At 37.9% G+C, this 14,804-nt stretch overlaps 1 protein-coding gene across 1 annotated transcript; it reads left to right on the top strand.

The window, feature by feature from the left end:
* The first annotated feature begins 2,556 nt into the window (after window positions 1-2,556).
* LOC117318580 lies at window positions 2,557-13,976 on the top strand. Its single transcript, XM_033873550.1, has 2 exons — window positions 2,557-2,759; window positions 12,510-13,976. The coding sequence occupies exons 1-2, from the start codon at window positions 2,582-2,584 to the stop codon at window positions 12,896-12,898; spliced, it is 567 nt and encodes a 188-aa protein (XP_033729441.1). The 5' UTR covers window positions 2,557-2,581; the 3' UTR covers window positions 12,899-13,976.
* The last annotated feature ends 828 nt before the right edge of the window (window positions 13,977-14,804 follow it).

Here is a 14,804-nt window from a genome sequence, read left to right as displayed (position 1 = left end):
CATAAAGCTCACAGTAAGCTAGTGAGATTATTTTACCTTATCAAGGCTTTATTTAGATAAAATTTAATAATTCAAAATTTTTAGAATTAGAATTATATCCGAAATATTCTCAATTTTGGTAATTATGACATGGCTTATATATTCCCGATACCAATGTTTTGGTATTTTCATGGAAAGACGTCGGACACATTATCATTATGTTATAGGTAGATGTAATTATAACACACTAATAGGTTATATGTAGATGCAATTATACCACACTTATATGGTATATGTAGATGTAATTATAACACACTAATAGGTTATATGTAGATGTAATTATACCACACTTATATGGTATATGTAGATGTAATTTAACGTAAAAGATCAGGCTTAAAATGCAATTGATTTTATTTTTCCCGATTTTCAACAAAAAGAACATCGAAAAACATTGCTGGTGTTAAGTTATCCTCACTAAGGAGAGATTATCATATATATTTACAACCACGTATAAAATAGAATTGTTTATTTCTGTTATTTATCATTATTTCTTACATAATTAATACTTCATGGACATAACTTACAATATAGCCCGACCTTGTTAGCGATTCGTCACTACATATCGTGTTGTAATTGTCATGTGACCCATCATGACGTCATTGAGTGGTACCATTATGGCTAAATATAGAATGTTATGTGGCTAGGTACACGTATATCAGTGTAGATAATGTGTTCTGATTCTAATCTCGTTGTTCGTGTGTAGGTGGATATTTATATACATGTGTATTTTGTTGTTAATGGGGAATGACACTTCAAATATTCCGTCACCAATAAGTGTAATGTTCCGTAAAGTTTCTTTTTTGATACTTGAGGGCCCTTTGTGATATTTATTACACAATATATATAAGAATCATTAATCACGTAGATGAATTACATTTCTATCTGTGTGTATGTTTTTGTCTTGACAACAGTCTTAACATTGCTTTAAGGGGAAGATTTTAAAACATTACTTGTTGCTCAATTCCCCTGTGTAACAGACCTACACCTCATTATACATATATACCATAAATCATATTAAACAACAATACCGGAATATGAAAAACATCTCTATAATTTATAAATTAAAACTCGACGGCATACTATGATAAATGATACTATTTGAAATGCTTAAATACGGTTATTAGAAATATGAATATCATATTTTTTCATGAATGAAAATAAGCATGGTTTATTCTTTGTCAAATACATTACTATTAATAGTATACATTTATTTCTATTTCCGAGACATATACAGCTAATTACAAAATGTTTTATCTTGATGTGGTTTAATTTGTAATCAGTTCAATACTACCAGGGGTTTTGTCGTCTTAGTCGCTAGTTTTAGAGGAGGTCCTTAAAATATACTATTAAACTCAATTAAGTTTACCACATTCTCGTCTGACCACCATCTAATTGAATTAATCATATCCATTATGTGTTATTTTTAGTTTGTCTTTCCATCTCATATGAAATATCTGAATATGTTTTGAGTATTTTAAGTACCGAATAAAGTTTCAACTAACCATTACCCATTTAGCTTGATTTGTACTCGGCACGATACTGCTATAGGTTTGGCGCCATCTTTGTCGCTATATTAAGTTTAGTTCAAGCTGTGTTTTATTTATAACTTTCTGTTTTACAATATATATATACAACATATAAATGATACAAAAAGGAATATATATATATGTATATAGGTTGACGTTACATAACAGCATAGACATGATAAAACACAACATCGTATTAATACAGTATACTTTCCCCGTGAATAACGAAATACATGTACAATGTATTCAGAACAGAGCTGGATCACAAAAACTAGACGAATACAGTGTTTAAACTGTATATAAATAATATCTAGACGCACGTTATTTTAACGAAGGCTCAAAAACTCAAAAAAAAGTTATTTATTTCAAATTTACATTTGTGGTTATACAAATGTATAACATGTATATCAAACGCACTACATATAAATATGGAGTTAACTATAAAATACCGGTATATCTCCATCCGGTGAAATGATCGGTGATCATGAGTAACGCTTTCCTTTAATAGATAGTATGAAACTTCCCCATTGTTTAAATGAGTTTGGGCTTCAGAAGAGTGCTCTTCCTGTTAAAAAAAATCCCACTTGGCGAGATATACTTCTCGTTGTGACGTCATAATTTACAAGAAGACATACAACTTGTAAAATGACATGTGTAAGTTGTTACATAAAGGTGATGTTCATGTTAATCTGTTTTCCAATTACAACCTGTATCTTAAAATAACCAACTCGAGTAAAGTATATCCTATACATTTTATATATAGTCAGTTTTCAAACACAATCTGATGAATTTTATCATACGTCGCCATCATAACTCTACGTAAATCAACTGTAGAGAAATCAGCTAGCCTATCATATCAGGCCTAGAGATTGCGTTGACATTACGGTTTTGTCCAGGAACTCTGGATTTCCCCAAGAAAAGGAATAACAATGCGTAAATGTTCGCTTTCCGTTCTATACATTAAAAAATTCCATGCTATATATAAATCAATGGTATGTAAAGAATATAAACTAGAGATGGCTCTTCTTGTCGGGTTTCAGCTGGGCTTCATACTTTGTTATTTTATTTCGAAATACAAATTTACCGAGATTCATCCGAAAACTTTCCACGTGTTTATGAATCATTGCCATGACTCATTGCCTCCCACAAGTTCTTCACACTTAATATCAAGACACTCGCGGGGCTGGACGTATGGTAAGTGTTTTAAACTTCTTTAATATTTGTCTAATGTTATCAAATAATATTTAATCTGTTAATTGATGAATTGATTAACAGTTAAACGAAAGAAACTTCCTATAGATACTGTGTTAAACTGTTTACTATAACAGCTTCTATTTATAGAACATAATGTGTACTCGATAGACTTGTACAAGTCATCGCTGGTTAATGTTATAGTGCGCCACATGTAGCATTTATGTATTAGATAACACGTGTATTCATCGAATAAAAACTCGATTGTTAAAAGATTTATAAATTCTATTGAAAAAAGAGATAATGATATTTGAATTTTGATGGAGTAGTTTCCTTTGATTTGTATTCTATTTTGGTGACTAGTATACGTAAAACATGATATACAACAGTTTAAAAATTATTATCAGTTAATGCAGTAAAGTCTATGTATTGCAACGAAAAAAAAAAAAGAGATCAGCGTTCGTTATAAGCAATATACTAGTTTTTATTGTGACATCAGTATAAAATAAACCGTGTAGTCATAGGGATCCTCTGAACTACTGTTTACTCTACTTTAACAGCATATATATTTCTATATATATATATAATTAATATAAAATGTAAAAAAAATCTTGATAGAGTATTAATTAATATTTCTTTTAGTTTTATTTATTTTCTCATTTATTTATTTTGTGATTTAATGTTAACCGTACATCACTACAATAACATAAAGAATACCTGTGTCATTGTAATGGACTAACATACCAATATCGATTGTCTGAAAGTTACACAACATACTAAGATATCGTGGTACTGACAGGTTTTTATACGACAAATTGTCCATACTGGTTTTGGTAAATTTATTCAAAAATCTTACACAAGACAGTTTACAATTATAAACGCAACAGTGTAGTATACAAATTATAAATATATCGTAAACTAACCCCAGACAGTTTAACATACAAAAATATCACAAACAAATACAGACAGGTTAACATACAAAAATACTACAAACTAACCCCAGACAGTTTAACATACAAAAATACCACAAACTAACCCCAGACAGTTTAACATACAAAATACCACAAACTAACCCCAGACAATTTAACATACAAAATACAAAAATATCGCAAACCAATCCAGACAGTTTAACACACAAAATACAAAAATATCGCAAACAAACTAAAAAAAAACAAGAGGCCCATGGGGCCTGTATCGCTCACCTGGTTGGATTTGACCAAATGTCAAAATAATGTTCATGTTCAATTCCTTTTGTTTGTTAACCTCAAACAATGCTGTTCATGGTTATAGCGTGGGGATCCCAACTGCTTTAAAGAAATAATGAAGTCCAGACTCTCTGAGTTTACAACATGCATTTATAACTTTATGACTAGTAGTGATTTAAAGGAATTACCTCTATTTCCTATATGGGGCCCCGCCCCTTTTGCCCCTCGGGGGTCAGAGTCACCATTTATGCAAAATCTGTTCCCCTTCCCCCAAGAATGTTTCTTACCAAATTGGGTTCAAATCCATTCATAACTTTATGACTAGTAGTGATTTAAAGGAATTACCTCTATTTCCCCATTAGGCCCCGCCCCTTTGGCCCCTTGGGGGTCAGAGTCACCATTTATGCAAAATCTGTTCCCCTTCCCCAAAGAATGTTTCTTACTAAATTGGGTTCAAATCCATTGATAAATTTATGACTAGTAGCGATTTAAAGGAATTACCTCTATTTCCCATATGGGGCCCTGCCCCTTTGGCCCCTCGGGGGTCAGAGTAACCATTTATGCAAAATCTGTTCCCCTTCCCCAAAGGATGTTTCTTATTAAATTGGGTTCAAATCCATTCATAACTTTATGACTAGTAGCGATTTGAAGGAATAACCTCTATTTCCCCATTAGGCCCCGCCCCTTTGGCCCCTTGGGGGTCAGAGTCACCATTTATGCAAAATCTATTTCCCATCCCCAAAGGATGTTTCTGACCAAATTGGGTTCAAATCCATTCATAACTTTATGACTTGTAGCAATTTAAAGGAATTGCCTCAATTTCCCCTATTGGGCCCCGCCCCTCAGGCCCCTTGGGGGTCAGAGTCACCATTTATGCAAAATCTGTTCCCCTTCCCCCAAGAATGTTTCTTACCAAATTGGGATCAAATCCATTCATAACTTTATGACTAGTAGCGATTTGAAGGAATTACCTCTATTTCCCCATTAGGCCCCGCCCCTTTGGCCCCTTGGGGGTCAGAGTAACCATTTATGCAAAATCTGTTCCCCTTTCCTGAAGGATGTTTCTGACCAAATTGGGTTCAAATCCATTCATAACTTTATGACTAGTAGCGATTTGAAGGAATTACCTCTATTTCCCCTAATGGGCCCGCCCCTTTGGCCCCTTGGGGGTCAGAGTAACCATTTATGCAAAATCTGTTCCCCTTTCCTGAAGGATGTTTCTGACCAAATTGGGTTCAAATCCATTCATAACTTTATGACTAGTAGCGATTTGAAGGAATAACCTCTATTTCCCCATTAGGCCCCGCCCCTTTGGCCCCTTGGGGGTCAGAGTCACCATTTATGCAAAATCTGTTCCCCTTCTCCAAAGGATGTTTCTGACCAAATTGGGTTCAAATCCATTCATAACTTTATGACTAGTAGCGATTTGAAGGAATAACCTCTATTTCCCCATTAGGCCCCGCCCCTTTGGCCCCTTGGGGGTCAGAGTCACCATTTATGCAAAATCTGTTCCCCTTCTCCAAAGGATGTTTCTGACCAAATTGGGTTCAAATCCATTCATAACTTTATGACTAGTAGCGATTTAAAGGAATTGCCTCAATTTCCCCTATTGGGCCCCGCCCCTCAGGCCCCTTGGGGGTCAGAGTCACCATTTATGCAAAATCTGTTCCCATTCTGCCAAGGATGTTTCTGACCAAATTTGGTCAAAATCCAATAAGAACTTATTGACTAGTAGCGATTTGAATCAAATGTTGACGGACGGACGGACGACGGACGACGGACGCTGCACCATGGCATAAGCTCACCGGACCTTCGGTCCAGGTGAGCTAAAAACGAATATTGATCACAAAGCAAATTAACAAATAAATAAAGTATTAATTTAAGATTTGAAACCACTTACCCGAGTATACAGCAGGGTTTAGTATGAGAAAAAATGCGCTGTTCTATAGGTTTACACTGTAAATGATCGATTGGCCGGGTGCCCGTCCCTTAATAGTTGTGTAGCAGGAATGAATAGTGTAGGTTATATATATTAGAACATACCTCGTGTTTCACTGAGCGTCGTTAGTTATATACCGGAAGTATATCTACTTCCGCTAATCTATTCTTCCGTAATCGTTATGTAATCTTAGCTCTCATTGGTTAGTTATTGTGTATTGTTGGCTAGAGTATAAATAGCGTCTGCACGTGTATTTCGATAGCCAGACGGATGCGTTTAGTCGCAGGTCAGCTCATTCTTTAGCTTCTTCTCTCTCTCTAACTCTAACTGTGATGTAGTAGTGTAGGGTACTTTGTATTATTAACATTGTAGTCACATATTCTGTGGAACCGGGATGGGGTGGTTTATTACACACACATCTGTATACCGGTAGGCGAAGTTGTAAGTAGCTACTGAGTAGGACAGGGTTATATACTAGGTGATAGGATAGTAAGGGTACGTATATTTCTAGGTATTATTGTTTGTATTTGCGTATGTATAAACTCGTCAAATGTCCACGGGGTATAATAAATGTGTTATTGAATGTTTATCTGCCTTTCTTGCTTATTCCACTTGTAGCCTATTATTACTTACACAACGGAACCTCGAGTACAGAACCTGGGTACTATATACTTCACGACTAGACAGGTGTACCTCGCCTGTTACAAACTGGTGCCGTGACTATTTGCTCGGGTAATCCGTTGTTAGCCTAATCAGTATTTTCTATATTTTTGTAGAATTTTTGTAGAATTTTGGTAGATTTTTTTTCTCACAAGTGTTAGCCATGCAGGGTAAAGGGTTAGATAGGCCTAGTTGGTCGGTACCTACATGTAATGCCCCTAATTTTACAACACCTGTAACTAGTCATACGGACACATACTTACCTCGTATGAGGGCTGACCCGTATACAGATTTGTACGGTCAGTCTAATTATTACACAGGTAGCGAGTTCGTCGACTATAGGCAGTGCGATACTGTTGACATGACTGGGTACGACTATGGCTCACAGGGTGCACGTGCTACTGTTTTGGCAGGTGTGACACCTATAGCTACGTATAGTATGGATGACAGAACGGAGCATGACTTGTTAGATTCCATTGACAGTAGTAAACAGTCAAACATAGGGAAGTCTGTGTCATTTGCTGATAGTTTACCTAGGAACCTAGTACAAAGTACACCCATTACAACAAGGCCTTATTACCGTAATTACTATGACAATTACGACGACGTGTCTTGTACATACAGTCAGGCAATTTCGAGACCTATTCCAGCGACAATGGTACAGTCTAGGAAAGATCTATGGAGGGTTGGGTCAGATGATATTACTAGACATATGCAGGGGTCTCCTGGTGCGTACTATCGGTATGCTAGTGAACCTCTATGGGATACACCTAGTCAGAGGGAGGTTGATGGGCAATATAATTACCGTACAACAGGTAGTTCAGGTGCTAATAGAAAAAGGCGACAAAAAGATCCCCAGGCATTTGATGGGTCCTCGAATTTGAAAGATTTCATTGTTCATTTCGAGCAAGTATCTAAATGGAATAATTGGGAGAAGGATGAGATGGCCCAACAACTTAGCATGTGTTTAAAAGGGAAGGCACAAATGATACTATCAGAACTTACCCCTAGTCAGTTAGAAGATTACTCACAACTTAAGTATGTACTATACACAAGATTTGCACCACCGGGAAGGGAGGTTGCTCACAAATGTGAATTCAGGAGTAGGATAAAGAAGGAGGGTGAATCTATAGTGGCTTATGGGGAAGATCTTAGGGCTTAAGCAGCACTAGCTTTTCCTACATTACCAGGTTCAGTGAGGGAAATGCATGTCATTGACCAGTTTATTGATGGGTTGGGTAGTCAAGAGTTACGTAGACATGTACAGTTTAGACATCCTCAAGGGTTAGATGACGCCATTAGTTCAGCTATAGAGTTTGAAGCCTTTCTTAAGAAAAACTCCTCGGTCCCACTTAGGAAGCCAAAGGCATTAGAGCCTGAAGCCCCTGTGTTTGTACAAGCAGTTTCTAGGGAAGATCTGGTAGTTGCCCCAATTAAGAAAGAACCAGAAAAAGATTTGGGTACCCTGCTGGTCGAACAGTTTGAGAAATTATCAAAGAAGTTATCATACAGAAAGAGGCCTAGGCATCCAAACAACAAAAACACTTTGTCTGGGAAAACTTGTTACAACTGTGGTGAACTTGGACATTTATCTTATGATTGTAAGAAGGGTGTGGAAAATAAGGATCAGGAAAACTAGGGCGGGTTGAGCTTGAGCCCGACAGTTCAGCCCAAGAGTCAGATAGCAAAGAAGGGCCTATTATCAGATTGAATGCAGTTCAACCAAGTTTGTACTTAGAATCCACTATAGAAGGGGTCAAGACTAACTTTTTGTTAGATTCTGGGTCGTCGGTTACTATTATACACATAGATATGTATAACCAGATGCCCAAGGGGACAAGACCTCAGTTGCGAAGTGGTAACATACAGCTGACAACTGCTTCAGGTCAAAATTTACATGTAGTGGGGAAAGCAGATTTTATCTTCAGGATAGGGAGATTGTCTTTTGAGAATGAGGCTATAGTGGCCCAGTTGGAAGGTTTGACAGGGATTATAGGGGTAGATTTCCTGACCAGAAATAAGGGGGAAATAAATTTTGGAGATAATACCCTCAAACTAGGTGGCCAAATAGTGAAGGTTAGCCCAATTAAGAACTCTAAATGTGCAAGCGTTAGGGTTACTGAGACAGTTGTTATACCTGAAAATACAGAATGTTACTTCCCTGGATATGTAGATGGGGACATTGATGGTGAGATAGGTATAGTTGAGCCATTGCAAATGGTGGACAATAAAGGCTTACTTATGGCTAAGACTCTTGTTTCTAAGGCAGGTAGAAATGTTACCCTATCAGTCTTGAACTTGACTTCTCAGGCAGTTAAGATACATCAGAACACCAATGTAGGAAAGATAGAAACAGTAGATCAGGTATATAGTGTAGATGATTCTGAAACACCAGAGATATCAGATAACACCTTACCTAAGCACTTACAACCATTGTTAGATGGGGTCTCTAGTGAATTGACACCTACTGAAAAGGGTAAGGTTAAGTCCCTGTTGACAGAATATAAGGATATATTTTCTGGTCCAGATGGCAAACTTGGTCACACAGATGTTGTAGAGCACAGAATAGATACTGGACAGACACCTCCTATAAAAATCCCAGCACGTAGGATAGCTCCAAAACAAAAGGGTGTAGTGGAGAAGGAGTTAACATCTATGTTAGATAATGGGGTTATAGAACCTAGTAACAGTCCATGGGCAGCTCCAATAGTTTTGGTCAAGAAAAAAGATGGGACGATACGCTTCTGTATCGATTATCGGAAGCTAAATGCAGTAACACAAAAAGATGCTTTTCCCCTACCTCACATAGATGATGCTCTAGATACTCTAACAGGTGCTAAGTGGTTTTCCACATTGGACTTAGCTAGCGGTTACTGGCAATGTGGGATGGATAGTCAGGACAAACTAAAAACAGCATTTTCCACACACCAGGGTCTTTACCACTTCAATGTAATGCCGTTTGGGCTCTGTAACGCCCCAGCTACCTTTTGTAGGATGATGCACTTAGTACTTGGGGGTCTCCTATGGTCAAAATGTTTGTGCTATTTAGACGACGTCATAGTGTTCGGGGATTCTTTCACCAATGCATTAACAAACCTAGAGTCAGTGTTTCAGTGTTTAAGGGAAGCAAACTTAAAGCTAAAACCAAAAAAATGTAGTCTTTTCCAAACTGAAGTTCTGTATCTTGGCCACGTTGTGTCCGAAGCTGGCGTTAGTACTGACCCAGAAAAGATTAAGGCTGTCGTGGAATGGCCCCGTCCAACGGACATATCTGGTGTCAGAGGCTTCCTCGGTCTAGCTGGATACTATCGTAGGTTCATTCCGGATTTTGCTAGTGTTTCCAAACCTCTTACCAATTTGACAAGAAAAGACAAAAGGTTTCGGTGGGACGAACACTGCAAGCAGTCATTCATTAAGCTGAAAGAGCTGTTAACAACTGCGCCAGTTTTGTCTTACCCAGCCTCAGACGGAAAGTTTGTGTTAGACACTGATGCTAGTAATACAGGGATGGGGGCTGTGCTCTCACAAATACAAGATGGGGATGAACATGTTATCGCCTATGCTAGTAAGACACTGAGTAGATCCCAACAGAACTATTGCACAACACAAAGGGAATTGTTAGCAGTAGTAACTTTTCTCACTCACTTTAAGCACTTTTTGTGGGGAAGGAATTTCTTGATTAGGACAGATCACTCATCTTTGGTGTGGCTGAAAAACTTCAAAAATCCAGAGGGTATGGTAGCTAGGTGGTTATCAGTGATTGACATGTATGATTTCGAAATCAAACACAGGCCCGGCAAACAACACCAAAATGCTGATAGTTTATCGAGGGTGCCAACACGTAAGTGTAAATGGGAAGGGTGTGTAGACTGTCATTTACAATCAAAGGGAGATAATCCACCCCAGTTTAGTCCCATTTACTGTCGTAGTGGTCAGAATGTGTCTGATGAGGTTCCAGTGGTGGCAGCTGTCACATCTCATGTGTTGATCAATTGGTTGGATAGTTGGGGCCCTGAAACAATCCGTACCTGGCAAGAACAAGATAAATACATAGCTCAGTTTAAACATCTCAAGGCAACATTACTTTATAAACCCAGACGTCAGGCATTATCAGCTTTTCCTTATGAAGTTAGGGTTTATTGCCAATCCTGGGAGGAGCTTGTGTTCCTGGGGGATGGTATCTTGTATTTGTCAGGGGGAGTTAATCCAGCAGGGGAGGTAACTCACAGGATAGTGGCTCCACAGAAACTGAGGGATCAAATTTTCAATCAGTTACATAAAGCCCGTACATCAGGTCACCTAGGTAGGGATAAAACTACTGATCTAGTTAAGAAAAGATTTTTTTGGCCTGGTTTATCTGAGGATATCAGAAGGTGGTGTAGACAATGTGATCAATGTGCTAGGCGTAAGGCTGGTCCAGGGTTGGGAAAGTCACCTTTACAATCATCAATCACGCAGGTAGCAAGACCTCTGGATAGGGTAGCCATAGACATCTGGAGTGGAATTCCTGTAACAGAGTCTGGAAACAAACATATCATTGTAGTGTGTGATTATTTCACTAAGTGGACAGAGGCCTATGCGGTTTCTGATCACACTGCATTGACAGTAGCAGACAAGCTGTGTACAGAATTCATAAGTAGATTCGGGGTACCTGCTCAAATTCATACAGATAGAGGGGCAGAATTTGAGGGTGAATTGTTCAGTGCTTTATGTGAAAAACTAGGAGTCTCAAAAACGAGAACTACCCCTTATAGGCCCCAGTCAGATGGGTTAGTCGAAAGATTTAACCGTACGTTAATACAAATGCTTTCGTCTTTTGTAAACGAGCACTATGATGATTGGGATGAACACTTACCATACATGCTAATGGCATATATGGCAACTAAACAGAGTAGCACAGGCTGTAGTCCAAATTTGTTGATGTTAGGGAGAGAAACCAACTGTCCGTTAGATATAATGGTGGGTGTCCCTTCATCATCTTCAGTAGAAACTTGTCCGCAGTTATATGTAGAATGGCTAAGGAAAACCATGGGGAGTGCATTTGGGTATGCATATGGATATCTTGGTGAAGCGGCTGCTCGCCAGATTAAACATTATGATTGTGGGCTAAAACCTAGGGCTTACTCTGTAGGCAATTTTGTATGGAGGTGGTACCCTCCAGCCTTAGCATGTAAACTAGGTCAAGGTTGGACAGGACCTTACAAGGTCGTCAAGGTCATATCAGAAGTAACTTATGAGATACAAAAAGAACCTAAAGGTAGATCCGTAAGTGTTCATGTAGACCATTTAAAACCTTATGAGGGGGTAGTTGTTCCGAAGGCCTGGATGGAAGAGAACGAGACTTGTTCATCTGATTCAGAGCCTGGAATTGATGTAGATGTAGGTGACATGACATCAGAGATGGAGAATGTTGAAACTCCAGTGAAAACTCCAGTTAAAACTCGTGCTGGTCGGGTGGTAGTCCCCAAGAAAATATTTTCACCATAAGTACAGGGCCCGGTTCCACAGAATGTCTTCTACCCTCTCCTTTTCTTTCCTTTCCTTTCTTTTTCTTTCCTTCAATTCTCTTTTCCTTAAAAAGAAGTAATAAAGTAACAGTGAATTATATGAGCATGTTTGTTTAAGCTGAATAGTTTATATATACCATATCATTATTATATAATGGTTAATTTATATTATTATACAATAAAATTAACTGTGACTAAGGGAAGTTAATATGGATTATAAATATAAATATACACTTTACGACTCGTATTGTTTTATCAGTACTAAATTTGTTGATAGCTAGCAGTATTAAATTTGAAATTGACATACCTGAAATTGAGTTGGATATGAGGTATTATCACTCGGTATATACTATAGCGCGCACATATATATGTATTATATACTAACTGATAATTATTCATTTTATAAATGCTTACCATTTTCTTGTAATTTCTGTGTCTGCAGATATGGATGTTCTTGATTTGATGGTTGGAGTACGTGAGGTGCAGGCCCTGGACAGGGATTTAAGACCTGTCTGGAGGGAGTCTGGCATGCCTTGTCCTGTGGCATCATGTGGTACAGACATGATCTACACCAAGTACAGGAATCTGGTGGCGCATTGGGTGCAAATTCATCGTCCCTACATCAGGAAGTATCCTTGCTGTGTTGGCACCTGTGCCAAGATGGTTATCAACAAGAAGCAGCTTCGGAGGCACATGACAAGATCTCATCATCTACCTGTTGATGTGGCCAGGACCAATGTTGGCAGGTGTCAAGGTTCTATGAAGTCCAATTATCGGTACATCTCACCAGGGGAGGCTCAACTTCCTGTGGCTGAGGTTTCTCCGCCGTAGGGAGGCTGCAAATGTGGCAAGTGTGGAAGGTGTGAATCTCTTCCCAGGAGTACACCAATCACGGGACGAGACCGTCGACGTGGACATCGAGGGAGATGAGGTCAAGGTCACAACCTATGTGAGGGGATGGGGGCAAGACCACACCCCCTTGTAAATACTGACTGTTATATACCCTGTTGGACGTGGTGTCACTTGTAATTTTTTTGTGTACATGTGTTAGATAAATTATTAATATGGATGCAGCTGTGCTAACGCGTCGCGTGTGGTGTGTGTGGACCCTGATGTCGCGATCAGTTGGACTTGGACAATAATTTTTGATTATGAAATAATTGCCATTTGTTTTAATGGCGTGATTATGTTTGAATTAAGTAACACTTTGATACATTTTTATATATTATATTATATTGTTACCGTTATATATTTACTTGAATGTGTGTTAGTCGTTTACATATTCCTGATTACATACTGAGGCAGCACTTAGATTTTTAGGTTTTAGGTTTTAGGTTGACATTGGCCTATTTTTCAAAGGGGGGGGGGGGGGGGGGGGGGAGTGTAGCAGGAATGAATAGTGTAGGTTATATATATTAGAACATACCTCGTGTTTCACTGAGCGTCGTTAGTTATATACCGGAAGTATATCTACTTCCGCTAATCTATTCTTCCGTAATCGTTATGTAATCTTAGCTCTCATTGGTTAGTTATTGTGTATTGTTGGCTAGAGTATAAATAGCGTCTGCACGTGTATTTCGATAGCCAGACGGATGCGTTTAGTCGCAGGTCAGCTCATTCTTTAGCTTCTTCTCTCTCTCTAACTCTAACTGTGATGTAGTAGTGTAGGGTACTTTGTATTATTAACATTGTAGTCACATATTCTGTGGAACCGGGATGGGGTGGTTTATTACACACACATCTGTATACCGGTAGGCGAAGTTGTAAGTAGCTACTGAGTAGGACAGGGTTATATACTAGGTGATAGGATAGTAAGGGTACGTATATTTCTAGGTATTATTGTTTGTATTTGCGTATGTATAAACTCGTCAAATGTCCACGGGGTATAATAAATGTGTTATTGAATGTTTATCTGCCTTTCTTGCTTATTCCACTTGTAGCCTATTATTACTTACACAACGGAACCTCAAGTACAGAACCTGGGTACTATATACTTCACGACTAGACAGGTGTACCTCGCCTGTTACAGTTGTAACGAGCAAAAAGAAATCAAAGAAAACATGTGTATACCTGCTTACAAATACACCATACCCAACCAATCAAAACAAACCTACGCTACAGCCAAAACATATACTGGTAGTCTATGTATAGCATGTATCTACTTATACCTGTAAATTAATCTAAGATAATTACATGCCCTATATAAATAGTGATATTTGTTATCAAGAAAACTATTGAACAGAGGACACAAAATTTCCAGAAAACACTATACAAAAAGGTGCTATTTAAGAGATTTTTACCGTTTGCTGCTCTCTATATATAAAACTGATAACTGATCAAAGAAGACGTTACATTTTGCAATAGCGCTTTCACTGTATTAGATCTTTAGTAGTTATCAGTTATATATATATAAATATATCCGTGCCAGAAACCAATCATATATACAGAGTGTTAGTAGGTATCGTGGTGAATCCGTCATCCATCATCTACCTTTGTCTACAAAAGACATTCTGAAATACACTCCAAAACAAGTAAACGATTATCAGTTCTCTTTTTAACATTCATATACGATACAATCAATCACTCAACCAATCGATCAATCAATGTGTTTGTTTAAGTGTCATATATCACAAATACATTGAACAAGTATATAGTTACAAAGTATAAAACTTTGAAAATTAAATGGCATGGTTCAGTTATCTTAACCATAATAAAATATGAAATATTGAAAGAACTG

This window comes from Pecten maximus, unplaced genomic scaffold, assembly GCF_902652985.1.
Source record: "Pecten maximus unplaced genomic scaffold, xPecMax1.1, whole genome shotgun sequence".
NCBI lineage: Eukaryota > Metazoa > Mollusca > Bivalvia > Pectinida > Pectinidae > Pecten > Pecten maximus.
This window is presented reverse-complemented; position numbering and strand designations above follow the sequence as displayed.

Excerpts from the sequence above, each read along its gene's own strand:
- LOC117318580 (XM_033873550.1), top strand. The coding sequence starts at position 2,582 with ATGGCTCTTCTTGTCGGGTTTCAGCTGGGCTTCATACTTTGTTATTTT. Across the intron at positions 2,760-12,509 it reads CTCGCGGGGCTGGACGTATG|ATATGGATGTTCTTGATTTG; the intron begins GTAAGTGTTTTA and ends CTGTGTCTGCAG.